Source organism: Danio aesculapii, chromosome 15, assembly GCF_903798145.1.
Source record: "Danio aesculapii chromosome 15, fDanAes4.1, whole genome shotgun sequence".
Classification (NCBI taxonomy): domain Eukaryota; kingdom Metazoa; phylum Chordata; class Actinopteri; order Cypriniformes; family Danionidae; genus Danio; species Danio aesculapii.
Window position 1 is genome coordinate 41102758 of NC_079449.1, and position 20547 is coordinate 41123304.

Sequence of the window (20547 nt, forward strand, 5' to 3'; positions counted from 1 at the left end):
GTCCCCTTTTACTACATTTCCCAGCATTCCTAGTAGTTCTCTGAAAGGAGGAAGTTCGAAGCACCCGCAGTGATGTCATTTACAGCATGGCTGCGCTCAGTGTTACGAGGTGTTTAGTACGGTCTTACTTTTGCGTTAAATCCGCTCATAAAAATGTGCAAACTTGTTTGCAGACAACTACACGAGTCTTCAGTGTGTCAGCATCACGCAGTAGTAAGTACAATCACTGTGATCGTGTCGTTTACGGTCTCTCTTTTCACAATAATGTGGAATTGACCTTGTATTTCACGTTTGATGCTTAGTTGTGTCTTAAGTGTCTCATGCGTTTACAAAATATCTGTAGTTATAAAAATATTAAAACAGATGAATACCTTGGAACAAAAGTGCCACGATAAGTTAAAGCTTGTCTCGCTTAGGTAACGATATTGTATTATTATTTAGTCTTGTAATTATCATTAAGTATAATGTTATTGTCATGTGATGTACAGCATAGAAAATTAGGGGTGGGGGGGGGCTTGTAAGTGTCATCATTTTTCTATTTGTGCACCCATCCAGGCTCTGAGAGTGTACTGAAAGCTCAGTTCACAGATAAAGAGGTTCAAGATATTCTGACCAAAATCACTGGTCTCAACCTGGATAAAGTATTTCGACCCTTAATCCAGCAGCTAACACCACCTAAATACAAGCTTTTGACAGACACTGAATTAGAGGAGGTGAGTTTTTTCATGTTTGATTTGTATGCATGATGGATAGGAATCTAATGTTAGGCATGAGGCAGTCATAACTTTGTTTTTAATCAATTTTGTAGGCAGTTCATAAGGCAGAGGAACAAGCAAAACATTTGCTGGAAATGCCACCCATTCTGCCAGAGAGGAAGCCTATAGACGATGTCCTGGCTGAAGATCAAATGCTGGAGGGCATGGACACTGCTAAATATGTCTTCACTGACATAAACTTTAACATCCCACATAGAGTAAGATAATGTTTGGTAACACTTTAACAGCCTAGTTAGTTCACGTTTATTTACACATACTAATACATTTGTTCATGGATTCTAATAGCTAATTAATATGTTAGTTAACACATTAGTTAATGCATTAGTTAACAAGGGCAAATGTTAGTAACACAATATATAATGGTGTGTAAGGTTCCCAATTCCCTTAAAATGCTTTGTTAATGGCAAATCATGTTAGTAGTGAGTTAACAAACATGAATAAAATGCTGTCTTTGGAGTTAAAATAGAAGCCTCAGCTTCAAATTGCATGTTGTTCATGTTTGTTAACGCTTTACTAACATGATTTATGATTAACCAAGCATTAGTTAGGGAATTAGGAATGTTATTGTAAAGTGTACACTATTCTATCAGTATCTAATGTTACTAACATTTGCATTAACTACTATGTTAACTAATGCAGTGTTTCCCAACCCTATTCCTGAAGGCACACCAACAGTCCACATTTTCAACCTCTCCCTAATCAAACACACCTGAATCATCTTATCATAACATCTGAAGAGACTCCAAAACCTGAAATGAATGGGTCAGATAATGGAGACATCCAAAATATGTACTGTTGGTGTGCCTCCATGAACAGGGTTGGGAAACACTGAACTAATGAACTAAATAACACAATATATGTCAAGTTTACATAACAGAGTTAGTATTGCTGAATACATGTGGTGTTCATTTTTATGTCATGCTATCTAATCCATGAACAAATGCAATAATGTATGTGTAAGTAAACCTTAATAATTAGGCTGTTAATGTAAAGAGATTAACTGGAATATTAGTAAGTTACAATTCACAAAGATTATGTAATGCTGAAGTCTTGGTTCGGCATTAGTTCATATTAACTTATGCATTAACACATTAGTTAACATTAACAAAGATTAAGTAATGCTTAATGTTTACTGTTAATTCATGTTAAATAATAATAACCGATACACCCTTACTGTAAAATGTTACCTTTTTTTTTTTTTTTTTTTTTTTTTTTTTTTTTTTACATATCTGTATATTGACTGAAAGGAATAGTTCACCAAAAACGCCTTCATTTACCCTTCACTAGTCACAAACATGTTTTTTCCTTCTTCTGTTGAACACTAAAAAAGTTTTTTGGAAAAATGTTGGAAACTTGTCTTCCATAGTTTTCCTGCTATGGAATTAATGGTTACTGGTTTATAACATTCTTCAAAAAAGGAACAACTGTTATGAGTAAACAGCGAGTAACTGTTTATTTTTGGGTGAACTTGAACATTTCTTTTAAATGATCAAATATTTAATAATGAGATTTTCAATTAACGTGATTTCAGATCTGATACAATTGTTATCTGCTCCATCACCACTTTGCTTGCATTTCTGTTTCTTTTACTGTTATTCCAAAGGAAAGGTTCATAGTTGTGAGAGAGCCCAGTGGAACTCTGAGGAAAGCATCATGGAATGAAAGAGATAGGATAATCCAAATTTATTTTCCTAAAGAGGGTCGCAAGGTCACAGCACCACCTGTCTTTAAAGAAGAAAACCTCAGGGTATGAAAAACATCAAAGCTTAATATTGTTTGACAATTTGCAACCCTATTCATTTTTGACCATTTTTCCTTGTCTCTGCAGGTGGTTTTTGAACAGGAAAGACATGAGGATGTGCTGAACCATTGTGTTGTCCAATTTGAGCCAGACTCTGCAGAATTTAACAAAGTGAGTTTGTGTGTGTTTGTTTGTTTGTTTGCTGCTGACATTATTTATATAAACCAGGGGTGGGTCATATGCTCTACCGTTGTGTTAAAAAATTACTGTCCAAATCCAATTTCTGTGCTCATCTGATTGGAATCTATTTCAATTTAACAAGTAAATGACACATGAATGTAAATAAAGTGTAAAAAAACAAATTAAATTTCAACAATTTCAAGTTACTTTTCTAGGAATAATATATGTTTAGGAAATGAGGTTGTTGTAGCCTTTCTGTTTATGTCACTTGTTCACATCAGATGTTGTTTTGTTGAAAAAATGCTGAAATGTGTTTTCAGAAATTAGATTGGGTTGCTGCAAAAAAGTTCAATTTAAAGAAGCAGTCTTCAGAAGCATTATTTGTTGTGCTGGTTGAATGTCACTTCTCATTACAGTAGTAATGGTAAATAATCTAAATATATTTATGTGTATTTTTATTTTCTGGGTAAGGCATAAGACTAAAACGTGTTCGTCCAGTTAACATTTGTCGGGCCGATAATTACCATAGTTCTGATAAGTAGCCCAAACTGTCTGTCAACAAATGTAGATTTGTACATCTGCGCATCCCTTTTCACCCAGACATATCTGCCGAATGCGCATGCACAAGCGTAAAAACAAATGCTGAATCAAAACTTTCAAATCCTGAATCTAAATTGGAGTAATATTTGCACGCTGAAGGAAGGATGACATCATGACTAATACTAAAAGTATTTCTTTTAGACAAGTTGTAGTGGCACACCTTTCGTGCAAATCCTTATGTACCATCTTTTGCAGCTTCTATATTCAAACAAAAGTGCAAAGTTACAGTAGAATCTATATAGCTCGGTATAGCTCAGTCAAAAAACTGTGTTGCTTCTAATATCCATAACTGCAATCTGACTTAAATGTATAAACTAATGACCTCATGACGTATTACTGTCGGAAGCCAAAATACCAAAGTAAAGGTTTTTAAAGTGTATCAATTATTAAATTATGCATTTTAGATAATACAATCACAATGAATTCTTATTTTATTTAAATATCAATTTTTTAACATGTTTTAACCTTTTTAACTAAATTATCACAAATGAATTATGCATAACTGGCTCTTACACAAGTAATGTTATAAAACCTTTTTAGTCACTCAAAGCTTATGCAGATTGCATAGGTAGGGGAAGTAACACTTCAAAGTAACACTTTTTGGTTTTGGTCAAATAATAAACATAGTAATGGGGTTAGACAAACCATTTGTTTTTTTTTTACCAACAAAACACAAGTCTCTCCTACAAATGAGCACTGGAATTAGGATCGCCGGACCTATCGTTTTTGTGCAGTGTTGCCAAAAGTGCCAAGAGTAAAAATGTTACTCTTTACCCCACCTGCGGGGCAAGTTGTAACAGACAGAGGGTTAGTTGTAACACATGCATATAAAGGCAGATTTCACACAACTAATTTAAATTCCGTTTACTTTAAATTGTAGCTATATTTTCTCTGTACATAGCTCAATTTTGTTTTTTATTCCACATAGCACCGTATGTTTATTTATTTATTGGATGAACACATTTGGATTTATTTGGATTATAATCCATTATTATACAATGCATCTATTTGTAGTATTAGCAATAAAATATTTTTTGTCTATCAAAAAAAACATTCTATTAAAAAAAATATTTAAAAAGTTCTCAACATTACACTCAAAATTAACATAAATTGTGTAAGTTTAATTGGTGTCCAACAGTGTGTGGCTTAATTGTAACACCGTGTTCCAACTAACCGCGCTGTGTCGTGTTTTCTTCTAACCTGGCTAGCAGTCACTCTGTGTTTTTTACATCTTTCGAAATGGTTTCATCTTTTAGCCTAGAAGATGGTGATCACAACAATATAAGATTTTACTTTCATACTTTCACAAATTTCTTTAAATAAAAAAATATATAATAAAAAATACTTTTATGCTGCAGAAATGGTTTCTCCTGTGTTTCTCATTCAAATTTCACCAAACGTTTTCAATAACTGGCAGGAAGACGTCTGCCGACACTGTGGTGAATACCTCGGAAGCATGCCATGGTTAACCCCGCGCAAATACCTTAAAACTCTGTGTTACATTTAACCCCGCATTACTTTGTGCCCCGCGCTCCCCTATTTACATTTGATATCGCCTACACTATTGGTGTCTATTGGAAGGAATGCGTCAAAAAGAGCTGCCATTTTAGTACAGGGTAGTGCTTTTTTAAAATGAATGTGGGACCAAGGTGTAATGGAGGACTGGCCAGCAGGAGCCAGAGATATATATATATATACATATATCTATGATCAGGAGTTTTTCCGGTGGTATATTTTCAATTACGAAAATGGTAATTTTCTACCACTTTCTACATGGATGGATACGTGATTGCACGGGCTTTCTTGACGAAGAGCGAGTGTTTGTGTGCATGGAAATGTATTATCCTCCCTCTCTGTTAAATCTGATCTAATCGGTGTCCCGAAACACAGCGCCTCTCCTGCTTGCACTTCTCATTCTAACAGAGGGAGCGATTCATTGTGAATGAATCTCTTTTATGAACGACTCATTCACTTAGCCGACAATAACAAGTTTCTAGCACCGCAACATCTTATCATTTTTCATTTTTACATTGTTTGCTTATTTTATTCAATCAAACTAGCATAAGCCTAGAATCTAGTGCGAGTTGGTGTTGTAAGAGACTGTATTATCATCAAAGTTTGTTGAGCACGAAAGTTTGTAACGTATAAAAACCTTAAACAAAATCTTACCTATGAAATGTTCTGCTTTTGTGCATACCAATCTTTACTCATAATTACAACTGTACACCTCGCTAATGTCCAGCAATTTTACATTGGCTTTAGTCTTAACTAGTGTGGTTGAATGACATTTGTCCTGGGAGCAATGTACAAATGTGGCGGTGCTTTTGACGCATGCTCAGGGTACGTATGTGATATCTAGTGTATATATCTATGTGCAGATTTTGTTTTACGAATGGGTTATATGCATGGAAATGTTGTTCAGCCTCTGAAATCCTCTGGCGAACGATTGATGTGACTATTTTTAATATCATAAGGTACCTTTTTACAACATCGATAATGCAGATTTTTATTTAGTTTAATAACAAAACATAAGTGAATAGCGCTGTTCTGCCTTGCCTGCTTTACTGAGGTGAAGTTGGTTTTATATTCAAAGCACATTGGTTCATTTTTGAACAATGACAACCTGTGACATGCTCTCTATATTTTTTCCCATGCTAATTTGAATACAGGGTGTATGCCGAAGCATACTAGTAGGACTTTTAATTTGCCAGTGATCTGGGTTAAGCGCTTCCGGTGAACTGTTAGCAATTGCAAAATCGGCGCGTTTGAGGTCTGTTTTCTTTAAAATTCAGCGATCTCCACTGGCTGAGTGATATCCGATATAAAGTGGGTCTCAGATTGTACAAGAAGCATTAAATTACATTTTTCCCCACCATGTCTTTATAATATGAGTATTTATTTTACCCCAGTATATTCAATGGAGCTTCTGCGCTAGCCTGTCGATTTTGACAGGCACGTGCAAGTAAGCGGCTTTTTGTCTCGTTTTACGCTAGAGTAACTGAATGAATGCCAACGTCTATTTACTGATTGTATTTTAATTACATCACAACATCGATGCTGTAAAAGGAACCGTATAAAAATGGAAAAAAAACACACAATAACTGCTCACCGGACGTTTATCAGTATGGGAACAACACTAGCTCGGCATATACCCTATTCAGTCTGAAATAGCATGTAAGTATGGTTTTGTCCCGTACCCTGCCGTCCAAACACCATAGTTGCTTTAGGACAAAGCGCATGAGAGAGTGAGACCAGTCACTTCTATACAGCTTAAAGGGACATTTAAAGGCTTAACTAGGTTAATTGGGTTAACTAGGCAGGTTTGGATAAATAGGCAACTTATTATATAACAATGGTTTGTTCTGTAGACTATCGAAAAAAAAAATAGCTTAAAGGGGCTAATAATTTTGTCTCTAAAATGGTTTTTAAAACATTTAAAACTGCTTTAATTATATCCAAAATAAAACAAATAAGACTTTCTCCAGAGGAAAAAAATATTATAAGACATACTGTGAAAATTTCCTTGCTCTGTTAAATATCATTTGGGAAATATTTAAAAAAGAAAAAATTCAAAGGGGGGCTTATGATTCTGACTTCAACTGTATAATACAGCTTTTCATTCGTAATTGTAGTATTGTTGAGTACTATAAAGTTTTCTAACTGGTGATTGACATGATCAAGTGGATTGTCTACGGTCATCTTTACGGTGCGCGTTTGTGTTTGGCTGTGGTGTGGCTTTGGATGGCAGGGGTGTTTTCAAAGCTTTTATGCTAACGGATATCATTTTAGCAGATCATCGACTGCACCTTTAAGTGGAATACTTCTAGTCCGAATGCCTCTGATTTTTTTGAGAGCAAGGGATATGGTAGCACAGAATAATCCTTGTTTACATTATGTATAATTGTTTGTTAAGCTGTCATGCTGTAAGATAGCATCTGTAATGCAAATCATGTCCCTGTTGTTTTTTGTTTCATACCAAAACAGTAATTGCCAAAGATATCAATGCAGATATTCTGTGAAGTCAAACTATTGCTGCACTTTTAATCATAGGGGATTTTTGTGTGCATTTTGTCAGTAAAGCTGGCTCTGTAATCAGCAGTACGTGCAGTACGTGCACATGTATTTGCAGTTTCCATGCAAAAGCACCATCTGGCCTTTGGAGGAGATTTACTAATCACAGAGCCTTGGTTTTCTCAGATGATTTTATTTCAATTAATCATTCAGAAATCTATACAATTACAATAACGCAGCTTGAACAGTCAGTGAATTAAAACTGAATAATAAATAAAATAAAGTTTTCAAATACAGACATAATAGTTTTTTTTTTTTAAGTGTTAAATTGCAGTCACATACATAATTGGATTTTTACTCTTAAAGCTACATTTGAAATGGTTGTAGTTGGACTGACTAATAAAAGTTATTTGGTTCTGTGTTAAAGGTGTTTATACTGACCTATGAAGACATTGAAAAGCATGGCAAATACGATCTACTCAGATCCACACGGTTCTTTGGTGGTTTGGCCTGGCATATGGTTAATGAACGCCGAATTGATGGCCTTCTTGTGGATATGTTGCAGCGAGACCTGTAAGTGTGTTTATTTATTTATTTATTTAAAAATAAATGTAACATTTAAAAGGAGAAGTTATTCATGCTTTTTACATAAATTAATCCATAGTAATGTCTTTAATGTTGAAATCACATGCATATTTTTTTTTAGGTTTGACTGGATTTCTATGTGCTTAAACTGATTATAGTACTACGCCGCTAATGAATTATTCCATAGTTATGTCTACAGTGGTGAAAAGACAAATATTTTCTTGAGCCGTGACTGCTTTCTGTGTGGTTAAATTGATCATATTACTAATATACACTATTGCCAAATGTTTCGGAACTTTACATTAATTTTAATGGCATACTAATCTTAATGTAAAGTTTAATATGTAGGCGGCCACCTTTTGCAGTTATATCACTTATTTACTAAGGCATAGGAGTGTGTTTTAGCGAATTATTATTATTTTTTTTAATTCTTCAAGAGGCACGTTTGTAAGGCCGAGCACTAACTTCAAGGCCTGGCTCAAAGAAAGATGTTTCGTTAGATTGAGGTCAGGATTATGCACAGGCCAGTCAAGTCACACTAAATTTGCTCATCCATGTATTTAGGGACCTTGCATGTTGGAAAAGGAAAGGGCTTAAAACTGTCCCCTCAAAAAATGGTCTAAAAATGTTTATGCTGAAGCATTAAGAGTTCCTTTCATTTGAACTAAGTGACCAAGCGCAACCCCAGAAAAAAACATCTCCACACCATAAATCCCTCTACCAAACTTTACTGCAGAAAGACAAGTACCCTTTTTCTGACAAGTGCCACAATCAGACTTTTCTATCAGATTCCCAGACAGAGAAACATTATTAGTCACTCCAAAAAAAAAAACCTTTCCATTGCTTTAGTGTCCAGCAGCGGTCTGTTTTACGTGGCCTATCACTTTGTGGCTGTTTTGCTAATTGCATCCACTTAGTTATATTACCACTTGACCGTGGAGTACCTAGTAGTGTGGAAATTTCACAAATTAACATACTGCTCAGGTGGCAATCTATTATTGTACTAAGCTTGATTATTTTTTTTTTGTATCAAAGAATTTAAAGGGCACCGTGCATCAGGAAAGTATTCATAGCGCTTCACTTTTTCCACATTTTTTTTTTAATGTTACAGCCTTATTACAAAATGGATTCAATTAATTTATTTCCTCAAAATTCTACATGCAATACCCCATAATGATAATGTGACAGTTTTTTAAATGGTTGCAAATTTATTAAAAATAAAAAATCTGAAAAATCACATGTACAGAAGTATTCACAACCTTTGCTCAATACTTTGTTGATGCACCTTTGGCAGCAATTACAGTCTCAAGTCTTTTTGAATATGATGCCACAACCTTGGCACATGTGTCTTTGGGAATTTTTGCCCATTCCTCTTTGCAGAACCTCTCCAGAGATGTTCAATAGGATTTAGGTCTGGGCTCTGCCTGGGCCACTCAAGGACATTCACCGAGTTGTTGTGAAGCCACTCCATTGATATTTTGGCAGTGTGCTTTGGGTTATTGTCCTGCCGGAAGATGAACCGTCACCTCAGTCTGAGTTCAAGAGCACTCTGAAGCAGGTTTTCGTTCAGGATGTCTCTGTACATTGCTGCATTCATCTCTCCCTCTATCCTGACTAGTCTTCTAGTTCCTGCTGCTGAAAAACATCCCCATATCATGATCATGATATTAGCCTGGTGATGAGCGGTGCCTGGTTTTCTCCAAATGTAACGCCTGGCATTCACTCCAAAGAGTTCAATTTTAGCCTCATCATACCAGAGAATTTAGTTTCTTATGGTCTGAGAGTCCTTCAGATGCCTTTTGGCAAATTCCAGGTGGGAAGTGGCTTCTGTCTGGCCACTCTACCATACAGGCCTGATTGGTGGATTGCTGTACAGATGGTTGTCTTTCTGTAAGGTTCTCTTCTCTCCACAGAAGAACGCTGGAGCTCAGACAGATTAACTATCGGGTTATTGATCACCTCCCCGATTAAGGTCCTTATCCTTCGGTCACTCAGCTTAGATGGCCGGCCAGCTCTAGGAAGAGTCCTGGTGGTTCCAAACATCTTCCACTTACGGATAATGGAGGCCACTGTGCTCATTGCAACTTTCAGAGCAGCAGAAATTTTTGTGCATGCGAGAGTGTATGGGTGCTTTCCAGTACTGGGTTGCAGCTGAAAGGACATCTGCTAAATAAAACTTTTTGGCTGTTCATTCTGGAGCGTCGACATCCAAATAAATAAGGGATTAAGCCAAAGGAAAATGAATATCTTGGGGTGAACTAACCTTTTAACTCTTAAAAAACATCACTGAAATATCTGTTTTGCAATATCACACAGATTTTGGAAGCAAGCATACTCTCTTTACATGGTAACAAAAATCAGATCCTTTAGCCAATTAAAGATTTAGCTATTTTCATTGTGTGGTGCTTACTATGTTGTCATGATTGCAGAATGCAGGATGCGGTGAAGTTGGTGCGTCTTTTTAATTTAGTACATCCTCAGAGTGAGTCTGCGCAGCATGCTCAAGGACAACAAGCCGCTGACCTGGACCTTCTAAAGGTGAGCACACATGCATGTAGTCATTACATTAAAGACATTAACAGTCAACAGATTTTTGTTGTTATACATTCCACATCCTTCTCTGCCAACACAAATTTCTACAGCAGATACACAATTCAACAACTGAATATTGAGTGCATTATTGCCTGTCCACAATTTTTGACTTGTTTCTGGCAGTATATTTCCATTTCTTTTTCCCATATAGGTTTTTTTTCAAAAGTGTTTGTTGGAGCTTTAAGCATAGACTTTTGTGCACTTTTATTTGAAACCAAAAATATTTTAAAATCTGACAAATAACATTAGTAAAAGACTGTGTACTTAAGAGTTAGTGAGGGACGTTTGAAAAAAATCCTAATGAGAATTAATAGAGTTTTTACTTCCAGAACCAATACAAGCATCTCTGTTTAACAAAAACCTTTAGACTATGGTTAGGACTTTGAGCCATTTCATTATTTAATGTGTATGTAAAGAATGTGTTATTGATAACTAATTACATTATAAGGATTATAAGTTGCTGGTTGAAGTTTTACTGCATATTCTGTCTTTACAGTGCACCGTTAATTTAACTTGAATGTATTAATAACCTAATAATAACCTTAGTATAACCTCAGGTTTTGGGTTGAAATGCCACATTGATTGTTGATCTTCATTGTAATAATTTCTAGTGCATTTGGTTATCCATTTAGCTCATTCTTTCAGGTTTAATGTCGCTCACACTTACACATTGATCAGTCTTGCTTATTAAACAGAGGTAATTGGCTAAAACTAAACTAGATGGCAGCTTCAGCTTGCTCATTCTAAAGTACGCTGATTGGTACCCTTAGACCAAGGATGCCCAAACTGGGCCCGACTTCCCATCTGAGAAGAGAGGGAAAATGAGGGGCATGGTTTAGACTAGAGGTTGTCATTTCAAATCTAATGTAACCTTGTGTTGGTTTCCTTTATTGTTAAATGCTAACTGAAATAATTCAGTTCCAGTTAAATGGTGTAAATTACTGAGATTAATTTAAATGAGCATACTGTCAGCTGGCAGATAGAGGACAAATCAAGGCAAGAGCAGATTCTGCTTGACTAGTGTATTTATCATTGAACTCCACTGTCTTATAAATGTGATTGTTTATGTTATTATTGCAATAAGTTATTATTTTAAATGTTATACTGCATTAGTTAAATGATTTAAAGGGCACATAGTTTACCTCTTTTTTATGATTTAATATTAATATTATGATTCTGAGTGTGCCAGTTTAGGTTCAGTTTAAAACACAATTCAGATTTTTTTATTATAATGTGTTCAAAAGTGTCATGTTGGGGGCGTGTTCACAGTTTGCTGATTTAGGGGTGTGTTGCTTCATATGTAGACTAGTTTCGGCTTCCCACCCAACGTAACAAGGGGGCGGGGCCATGAGCTCACCTGCTCTGTATTTGCAACACAGACAGGCAGACTGAGAGGAGAGGATCCGCATTCAGTCGTACATGTACGACTCGGACACAGACCAAGCAGAGAGTACAAAATCATTTGTGTCTTTGTACAGTTTTACAGCCAACTGTGTGCTAGTTTCAAGTGCCGAGCTTGTACACCGAGACTAATAACCACGCACACTGAATTAACTTTGACTGAGGCACTGGATGCGCCGCTCGAAGCCGCGACACGGCACACCAGACACTCTCTGTGGCGCGGCAGAAACATGAAGTGTCCCGAATCGTCGCGCCACGCATTTTTGAATCCTAAACATAGGTCTCTGCAGCAGTCTGCAGCACACAGCCGTCGACTTGAGTGTACCCTGATAGAAACCTATGTTTAGAATTCTAAAACGCATGCTAGTTAAGATCACAGGGAGCTTCTGAGATCGCGAGAAATGCAAACGGTGAAGTATAAGGTAGACTCAATAAAAAGTACACATGTTTGCAAACCTACCTAAAGATACAACCAATAATTCAGATTGGAGCGATAATGTGGAGAATATTGATCTTGTGTTGAGCCCAATGAGCCTTGCATCTAAAAATAGAGCAAGGGTGTTCCTTTAGTGACAGCTTCGACTCACGCTGAAAATGGCGGATGTGAATCAACAAACTGAGGATATGATGACGTGCCTGTCAATCAATATTGGTGGGCGGGGGGACCGCACTCCTACGTAAAGTTGCGGTCGATCTGAAAACCGCTCCAATTGGTCCACCGTTTTTTATGTTGTTAAATTGAAAAAAAAAGCTGTGGGTGTGCTTATATTACCCCAATATGATGGTCTATACACCATACATGCACATATGTCTGTATAAACAGCTTGAAAAGTAGATTTTTTTACCATAGGTGCTATTTAAAGTAATGTTTTGTATTTACTTTTAAATCTCATGAAATAATTTAGGTAATTACCCGTGGCAACTTTAATGTAATATAGCTTGGTATATTTACCTTTGGCCCATGGCTCTCAATGATATTTGGCTTTTGGCCCTTTATATGAAAACGTTTGCACACCCCAGCCTTAGACGTACTGTACACCTATGAACTAAATTCAGTATTATTTCTAATCAGAGGTCATGACCAGTGTTATAAATATAAACCAACCACTGTTCTCCATAATAATTTTGATTTAGTCATTGCAATAGCAATTGAAATAGCATTGGAGTTAAAAAAAAACTCACTATCTAGCACTATCTCACTATCTAGCAGCCCCATAGCCAGCCTGGTGTAAGGGGTGGTTCTTTTTTCTGAAAGGTGGACATTTTTGACTTCCTGCCCAACGTAACAGGGGGGCAGAGTGAAGCGCTCCCACGCTCTGTGTTTGGCAACAGACAGGCAGACAGAGAGAAGTAACATGAGTGAGAGGGCCAGCATTCAGCCGTACATGTACGACTCGGACATAGACCAAGCAGAGACTACAAAATCCTTTGTGTCTTTGTATAGTTTTACAGCCAACTGTGTGCTAGTTTAAAGTTTCGAGGTTGTAGTCCGAGACTAATAACACGCACACTGAATTAACTTTGACTGAGGCACCGGATGCGCCACTCAGAGCCACGACACGGCACACCAGACACGCACATTCGGATGTTATTTAAAATGAAACTATTTTAACTAACATGCAGAAACATGAAGTGTCCCGAATCGTGGCTCCGCGGGGACAGCAGCCGACTTCAAGCGCCGTTGTGTGTACCCTGATAAAAACCTATGTTTAGAATTCTAAAATGCATGGCGCTGCGTGGCACGACCTGCAGGCAAATTTGTTATTTTATTTCCAATGGAGGGACACGCACGTGAGGCAACGCGCTCTCACTTTCCAGCTGCACCTAGTTAAGATCACAGGGAGCTTCTGTGACTGCGAGAAATGCAAACGGCTGAATTTTAAGGTAAATGCAACGAAAACAAGTACAAATGTTTGCAAACCTACCTAAAGTTACAAACAATAATTCCGATTAGAGCGTTCATGTGGTGAATGTTGATTTTGTGTTGAGTCCAATGAGACTTACATCTAAAAATAGAGCAAGAGTGTTCGTTTAGTGACATCGCTTTGACTCACACACAGAAAATGGTGGACGTGAAACAACAAACTGAGGATATGGTGATGCATGCCTGTCAATCAATATTGGTGGGCGGGGGGACCGCACTCCTACATCAAGTTGCGGTTGATCTAAAAACCGCTCCAATTGGTCCATCGTTTTTATGTTGTTAAATTTTAAAAAAAGGACTCTGTGTGTTTATATCACCCCAATATGACAGTCTATACACTATGCCTACACACGTCTGTCCAAACAGCTTGAAAAGTAGATTTTTCACCATAGGTGCCCTTTAAGCAAATAACAAACTGGCCAGCACTTTCAACTTTCCTCACTCAGAATTTGTCCATTTAAATTAATTTTTTTTTTTAAAAACTGAAACATAATAATAATTTTGAGCTTCACAATTTTTTTTAGCCGACTTTTTTTATTGATCATGTTTTCTTTCAATAAGGTCTAAGATTTAGAGAATTAAAGTTTTCTCTTTTTAAAAACAATACAGTAATGAAAGATGACTTTGCTTATGTCAGATGTTTTCTAGCACAGCTGGATGTTAGAGTCTTCAAAAATAATTGTTTGCAATGACCAAAACTGATCAACTGAAGTCACACCAGAATTCTGCTTGGTCTTAAAGCCTTTTTCAATGGTTTATTGTCAATATTAATGATGGCATAGCAGTCAAAATAGGATAAATGAGCTCATGTATCAGACGAATTCCAGACCTTTGTCAGTGAGGGGTGGGTCTTCCGAACCACCCGAACCCCCCTGGCTACCGGCCTGTCTAGGTTATTTGAGCAACATTTTATTGCCTTAGATGGAAATAACTCCCTTTTTCATCTAAGTACAACTGAACTAATATAAAGAGAACCAGATATTTAAAGAGACAGTTAGTGTGCCCAATGCTCCATCTCAACTGGCCTTTGTTCCATTACTAACTCAAGGCACAGAATGTGGCAATAAAGAAACAACAAAATCTAGAGTCAAATTTTTGGAGTATACTAGGATGTATAAAATGATTTACAATATGCGTTTAATTCGTTCCAAATGTCTCTCGATTGCTTAAAAAAAGTATTGAATGCAAAAAAAAAAAAAAAAAAACAACTAAATACATGATCTTTATCCGATCCAGATTATCAATACACAATTTTAATATTAAAACTTTAAATGGTGCACAGATTGAACAAGTTGCATCTTATAGATATTTAGGTGTCTGGCTTAATGTTAAGTTAACTTTATAGTTGTCATCGATAGCCTTTTAAAAAAACTCAAACTAACATTAGGTTTTTATTTTTGTTTAAAAATATGTTTCCCCTTCGCAGCTCAAACGTTTAGTAGAGAGTACATTTCTATCAGTACGTATTCTATCAGTATGCACGCACCTCTGAAATTGGATATTGTTTATCATAGTGCCTTAAGATTTGTCACTGGTTCAAGTGCACGCACACATCACTGTAATTTATGTAAAACGACAGAATGGACCTCATTACAGTTAAGGAGAAAACAACATATCTTAGTTTCGTTTTTAAAGCTTTAGTTGGTAAATTACCACAGTATAAGAGTTCTGTTCAAATACTTACAATACCAGATCAGCAGATATACTCTTACTTAAGATGCCATTTTTTCACACAGAGTTAGGTCGATCTGCATTCTCTAAGTACAGTTGAAGTCAGAATTATTAGCCCCCTTAGATTTTCCTTTATTTTTTAAATATTTCCCAAATGATGTTTAACAGAGCAAGGAAATTTTTACTGTATGTCTTATAATATTTTTTCTTCTGGAGAAAGTCTGATTTGTTTTATTTCGCCTAGAATAAAAGCAGTTTGAAATTTTTTAAAAAGCAAAGTTTGTTTTCCGATAGTCTACAGAACAAACTATCATTATACAATAACTTGCCTAATTACACTAACCTGCCTAGTTAACCTAAATAACCTAGTTAAGCCTTTAAATGTCAATTTAAGCTGTATAGAAGTGTCTTGAAAAATATCTAGTCAAATATTATTTACTGTCATCATGGCAAAGATAAAATAAATCAGATATTAGAGATGAGTAATTAAAACTATTATGATTAGAAATGTGTTGAAAAAATCTCTCCGTTAAACAGAAATTGGGGATAAAAATAAACAGGGGAGCTAATAATTCAGGGGGGCTAATAATTTTGACTTCAACAGTATGCTCCATATTTATGGAATGAGCTTCAAGATAAAGTACATATGAAATTCATACCATCTATCGATATATTTAACATTTTAAATTATTTATAATAAATATTTTTTTATTTTAAAGACTATCAATTTAGAACAGTGTGCATGTTTTAACAATTGATTATGGTTCATGCTATTTTTATGTGTGTCTATGTGTTGTGACATGTATTTATTATTATTATAATAATTTATTTATTTTTTTGTAACTTTGTCCTATGCTGCCTGTCTTGATCAGGACTCCCTGGTAGAAGAGATGTTGTATCTCAATGGGACATTCCTGGTTAAACAATTAATTAAATAAATAAATAAATAAATAAATAAAATGTAACCATTTATTAGCCAAGTAAACGTATTGTGCCCATTGTAGTAATCAATTCAAAGATACACTGATCCATTTCAAATGATATCAAACATGATGGGTAAAATCACTTGCATTGACCATACTTTGAGAGTGAGCTGAGTGGAGAGGAGTATGGCTGAAGGGAAGAAGAAATGGGAGACTGATCAAATATAAATGGTTGTTTGGTCAATCAGCTGGCAGAATCTGTACTGAATCATTTTTTTAAATAACTAGAAATACACAAACATCTTATCGTTGTTCTGCTACATGCTTAATATCTTGAATATGCTCTACAATGGTGAAATGTTCTTATCTGACTTCTATTATTTGTCTGTTCATCCTTGTACAGCAGCTTTGGCACAATCTACATCTTGCAAATCACTATAGAAATAAAGGTGACTTCACTTAAAAATGGGAGCATTAGCAATATGTGCTTTTGACAACTTTGGAAACAAGGAATAAGGGTTCAGACCCAGGGTACATCACTTCCCATTAGTTCATGGTTCGACCTTTAACCCATGTAAGGATGTCATTCACAGAGAATGGAATAAAGGAGGCCTAAAATTCTTGTTGAATTTTGAGATGCCAGCAGTAATTTGGTGGAGATGGTAGAGTGACAGGTTTTAATGTGTGTAAGAGAGTGTGTGTGTATTCAATTCCTTGAAAGGAAATGGGAAAGCATGGTAAACTTGATGAGGGGCCACAGTTTAGTCACGGTTCTTGCTTGGTGCACACTCTGCTTAACCTTGTTTTGTGTCACACTGGCCTTTTAACCCCATATCAGGAAGTGGAGCTGGTTGAGGCATCGAGTAAACTTCAGACTCCGGTGCTTTGAGTATTTTTTGCCAATTGAAATTTGACAGAAGGAAGTTAACAGCACATTTGCGAAATATTATTAAGTTATTTAATTATTGAAGTTATTTAAGCTCACACTGGACTCTAGACTTGTTTAGATGTTTTTTTTGTTTTTGTAATTCCTCATAATATGGATAACCGCCTATATATCGTCATTGTCACGTACCTAAAAATAAGCTTCTATGTGAACTGACAGCAGTTATTGCCAGAGTTAAATCTAAAGCCATAAAAATTATCTAAAACTTTATTGAAATGTTATGTTTGTAGTAAAACAAAACTCAAAGTATTGTAATGTGAAGGCACATGAAAAAGCACTTTATCTTGGTAAATTTTGCTCCTACACTTTAACCCATGTAGTAATATGGAACAAAATGGGTCACACTTTATTTTGATGGAATTTAAGTTACATTGAATCTACATGCCAACAAATTGTCAGTAGATTATAATGTCATATAACATCAGAAAGGTCCGACCCTTCAAATCTGAACATGCAGCTCAACTTATTGTTCAAGCTCTTGTTCTCTCCAAACTGGATTATTGCAACTCTCTACTAGCCGGGCTTCCAGCTAATTCTATCAAACCTCCTCAGCTGCTTCAGAATGCAGCAGCACGAGTGGTCTTTGATAAACCCAAAAGAGCACATGTCACTCCGCTACTCACCCGTTTGCACTGGCTGCTAGTTACTGCTCGCATCAAATTCAAAGCTCTGATGTTTGCTTACAAAGCGACCTCTGGCTTTGCTCCTTCGTATCTGCTCTCACTTCTGCAGATGTATGTGCCCTCCAGAAACTTGCGTTCTGTGAATGAACGTCGCCTCGTGGTTCCATCCCTAAGAGGGAAGAAATCACTTTCCCGAACTCTCACATTCAATCTGCCCAGTTGGTGGAATGAACTCCCTAATTGCATCAGAACAGCAGAGTCACTTGCTGTCTTCAAGAAACGACTAAAAACTCAACTATTTAGTCTCCACTTTTCTTCCTAATCTGTAACTGCCTCTCTGGCTATACCACTAACTGTACTCTCTCTCTCTCTCTCTCTCTCTCTCTCTCTCTCTCTCAAAAAAAAAAACTTACATTACTAATGCTTTGCTTCTTAGACTTTACACACCTGAAACTTGTCTATAGCACTTGTTCACTGCTGCTCTTATAGTTGTGTAAATTGCTTCCTTGTCCTTATTTGTAAGTCGCTTTGAATAAAAGCGTCTGCTAAATGACTAAATGTAAATGTAATGTTACTACCCTGGTCTAGGTAAAAGGCTGCAACATAAAAGATCACCAGACAAATAAAAATCACTTTTCCGACCCTTTAGTTTCGGGTCTCTTTATTTTATTTATCACCCAAAAACGTGAAGCCAACTACCTCGGAGTGGACCCACAGAAAAATAAAAAACAAAAAAAGTACACTCTAACTAAACACCCAAATTAAACTAACTACACCTAATAAAATAACCGAAATAAAAAGACAAAACCTACCCCTACTTCCCTGACTAAGAACAAAAACAGGAGAAAATATTTACATAAAGAAAAGTGTGGCGTCCAACCCCTCCTGCCTCTTACAGTACAATATTCAATATTTATAATATTAACACACATACAAATAAACCAAAAACAAAATAGTAGGAGGGGGGAAAACACGGATGGATATACAACAGTCAAAACACGTCGTCTGCTTAACTAGGGCGGGGCCTGCAGATGTAAAGAGAGGGAGAGAGAGACACGCACACTGTTGACTGTTAGGTTGGAGTTAGTGTAAGTTGACAAGTACTTGCAAAGTTTCTTATAGTCAGTTAAATGTCTGCTGAAGGAGCAGTATCAACCGATATTAAGCAGACTAATACTCAAATGGACCATCAAAATAAAGTGTTACCAATCAATGTCATAGTATTGAAATGAAAAGCTTGTCGAATCGCACAAATTGAAAAAAATAATTTATAAAAATAATTTATTTAATTAACAAGTGCTTGAATTTAAATGACTTTAATTGCCAGGGTTTGTATTTTTAGGTCCTGAAATGTAACTTAGCTGTTTACTTAAGCCAGAGGTCACCAAACTTGTTCCTGGAGGCCCGGTGCCCTACAGATTTTAGCTCCAACTCTAATCAAACACACCTGAACAAGCTAATCAAGGTCTTAGGTATACTTGGAACATCCAGGCAGGTGTGATAAGGCAAGTTGGAGCTAAACTCTGCAGGGACACTGGCCCTCCGACACCGAGATTGGTGACCCCTGACTTAAGCTGTGAATATTTCAACTAAAAATATTCCAAATACATTTTCATTCTTCATATTCAACTTCCAGTTTTCATCTCCAAAATATTCAGTTCTGTTGAAACATGAAAAATACAACGAATAATATTAAAATGGCAATTTTCTGTTCATTTTATTTCAGTTTGAAAAATTCGCTTCCATAAATTCAGCGGTTTAAATTCGGCTGTTAAAATTTAATAATAATTTTTTTTATTTAATTCTTTTTTTAAATGTTTTTTTGGATTGGCTATACAGGATACACCACTGTTGTCCAAAGACTTGCCTAATTAACATTAAGTTTGTACATGACAATGCATGTGATTTCTAATGTATTTTCTTTCTTTGTGTTTCCCCTTTTTTTTAGATCTATGCCCAGTATGAGTCAAGTAGAGCTGGATTCATTGAGCTGGCTGTGCAGACCTATGAGCAGACTAAAGCACTGGGCTCTATTTGAATGCATCAAAAAGAGTGTTAAATGGGTAATTAACACACAATATATTAAAAATGTTGAAAACTGGTAGCCAATGACTTCCGTTGTGTTTAATTTTTACCATGATTCCCAATATCTTCTTTTGTGTTCAACAGAAAAAAAGAATCTTCCAATGGTTTGGAACTGCTTGAGGTTACCTAAATGGAGAGAAGTATTTCAGTTTGGGGTGAACTATCCCTTTAAAATAATGGGAGATAAACAGTTATTATGAATGGAATTATCTGTCATATTTCAAATGTTCGAGTCATTTGTACCATTCTGTACATAATAAAGAGTTTTTTTGTATAACAGCTTTATTTTTTTTTGCTTTTTCAGTATTTCCTCGTACACACTAACAGTAGAACGTCTAGTTATTTATTACTTTTTCTGGACATGAGTACTTGTTGTAAATGATTGTGTAGAGATGTTAGTGAGTCAATGTTAGTCATTCTTGAAGTTGTAATCAAATTTAATTTACAAAATGGTTACAAGAGATAAGTAATTATTAACATAATGTCAGG

The 20547-nt window shown here is 36.0% G+C and overlaps 1 protein-coding gene across 1 annotated transcript; it reads left to right on the forward strand.

The window, feature by feature from the left end:
• The first annotated feature begins 79 nt into the window (after positions 1 to 79).
• On the forward strand, positions 80 to 20036 carry mrps22 (mitochondrial ribosomal protein S22). The gene is made up of 8 exons (XM_056474126.1): positions 80 to 213; positions 556 to 713; positions 809 to 973; positions 2380 to 2523; positions 2605 to 2688; positions 7736 to 7881; positions 10323 to 10431; positions 19922 to 20036. Exons 1-8 carry the CDS (start codon positions 87 to 89, stop codon positions 20009 to 20011), a joined length of 1023 nt encoding a protein of 340 aa, XP_056330101.1. The 5' UTR covers positions 80 to 86; the 3' UTR covers positions 20012 to 20036.
• Positions 20037 to 20547: the final 511 nt, after the last annotated feature.

Excerpts from the sequence above, each read along its gene's own strand:
- mrps22 (XM_056474126.1), top strand. The coding sequence starts at position 87 with ATGGCTGCGCTCAGTGTTACGAGGTGTTTAGTACGGTCTTACTTTTGC. Across the intron at positions 214-555 it reads TGTGTCAGCATCACGCAGTA|GCTCTGAGAGTGTACTGAAA; the intron begins GTAAGTACAATC and ends GCACCCATCCAG. Across the intron at positions 974-2,379 it reads ACTTTAACATCCCACATAGA|GAAAGGTTCATAGTTGTGAG; the intron begins GTAAGATAATGT and ends GTTATTCCAAAG.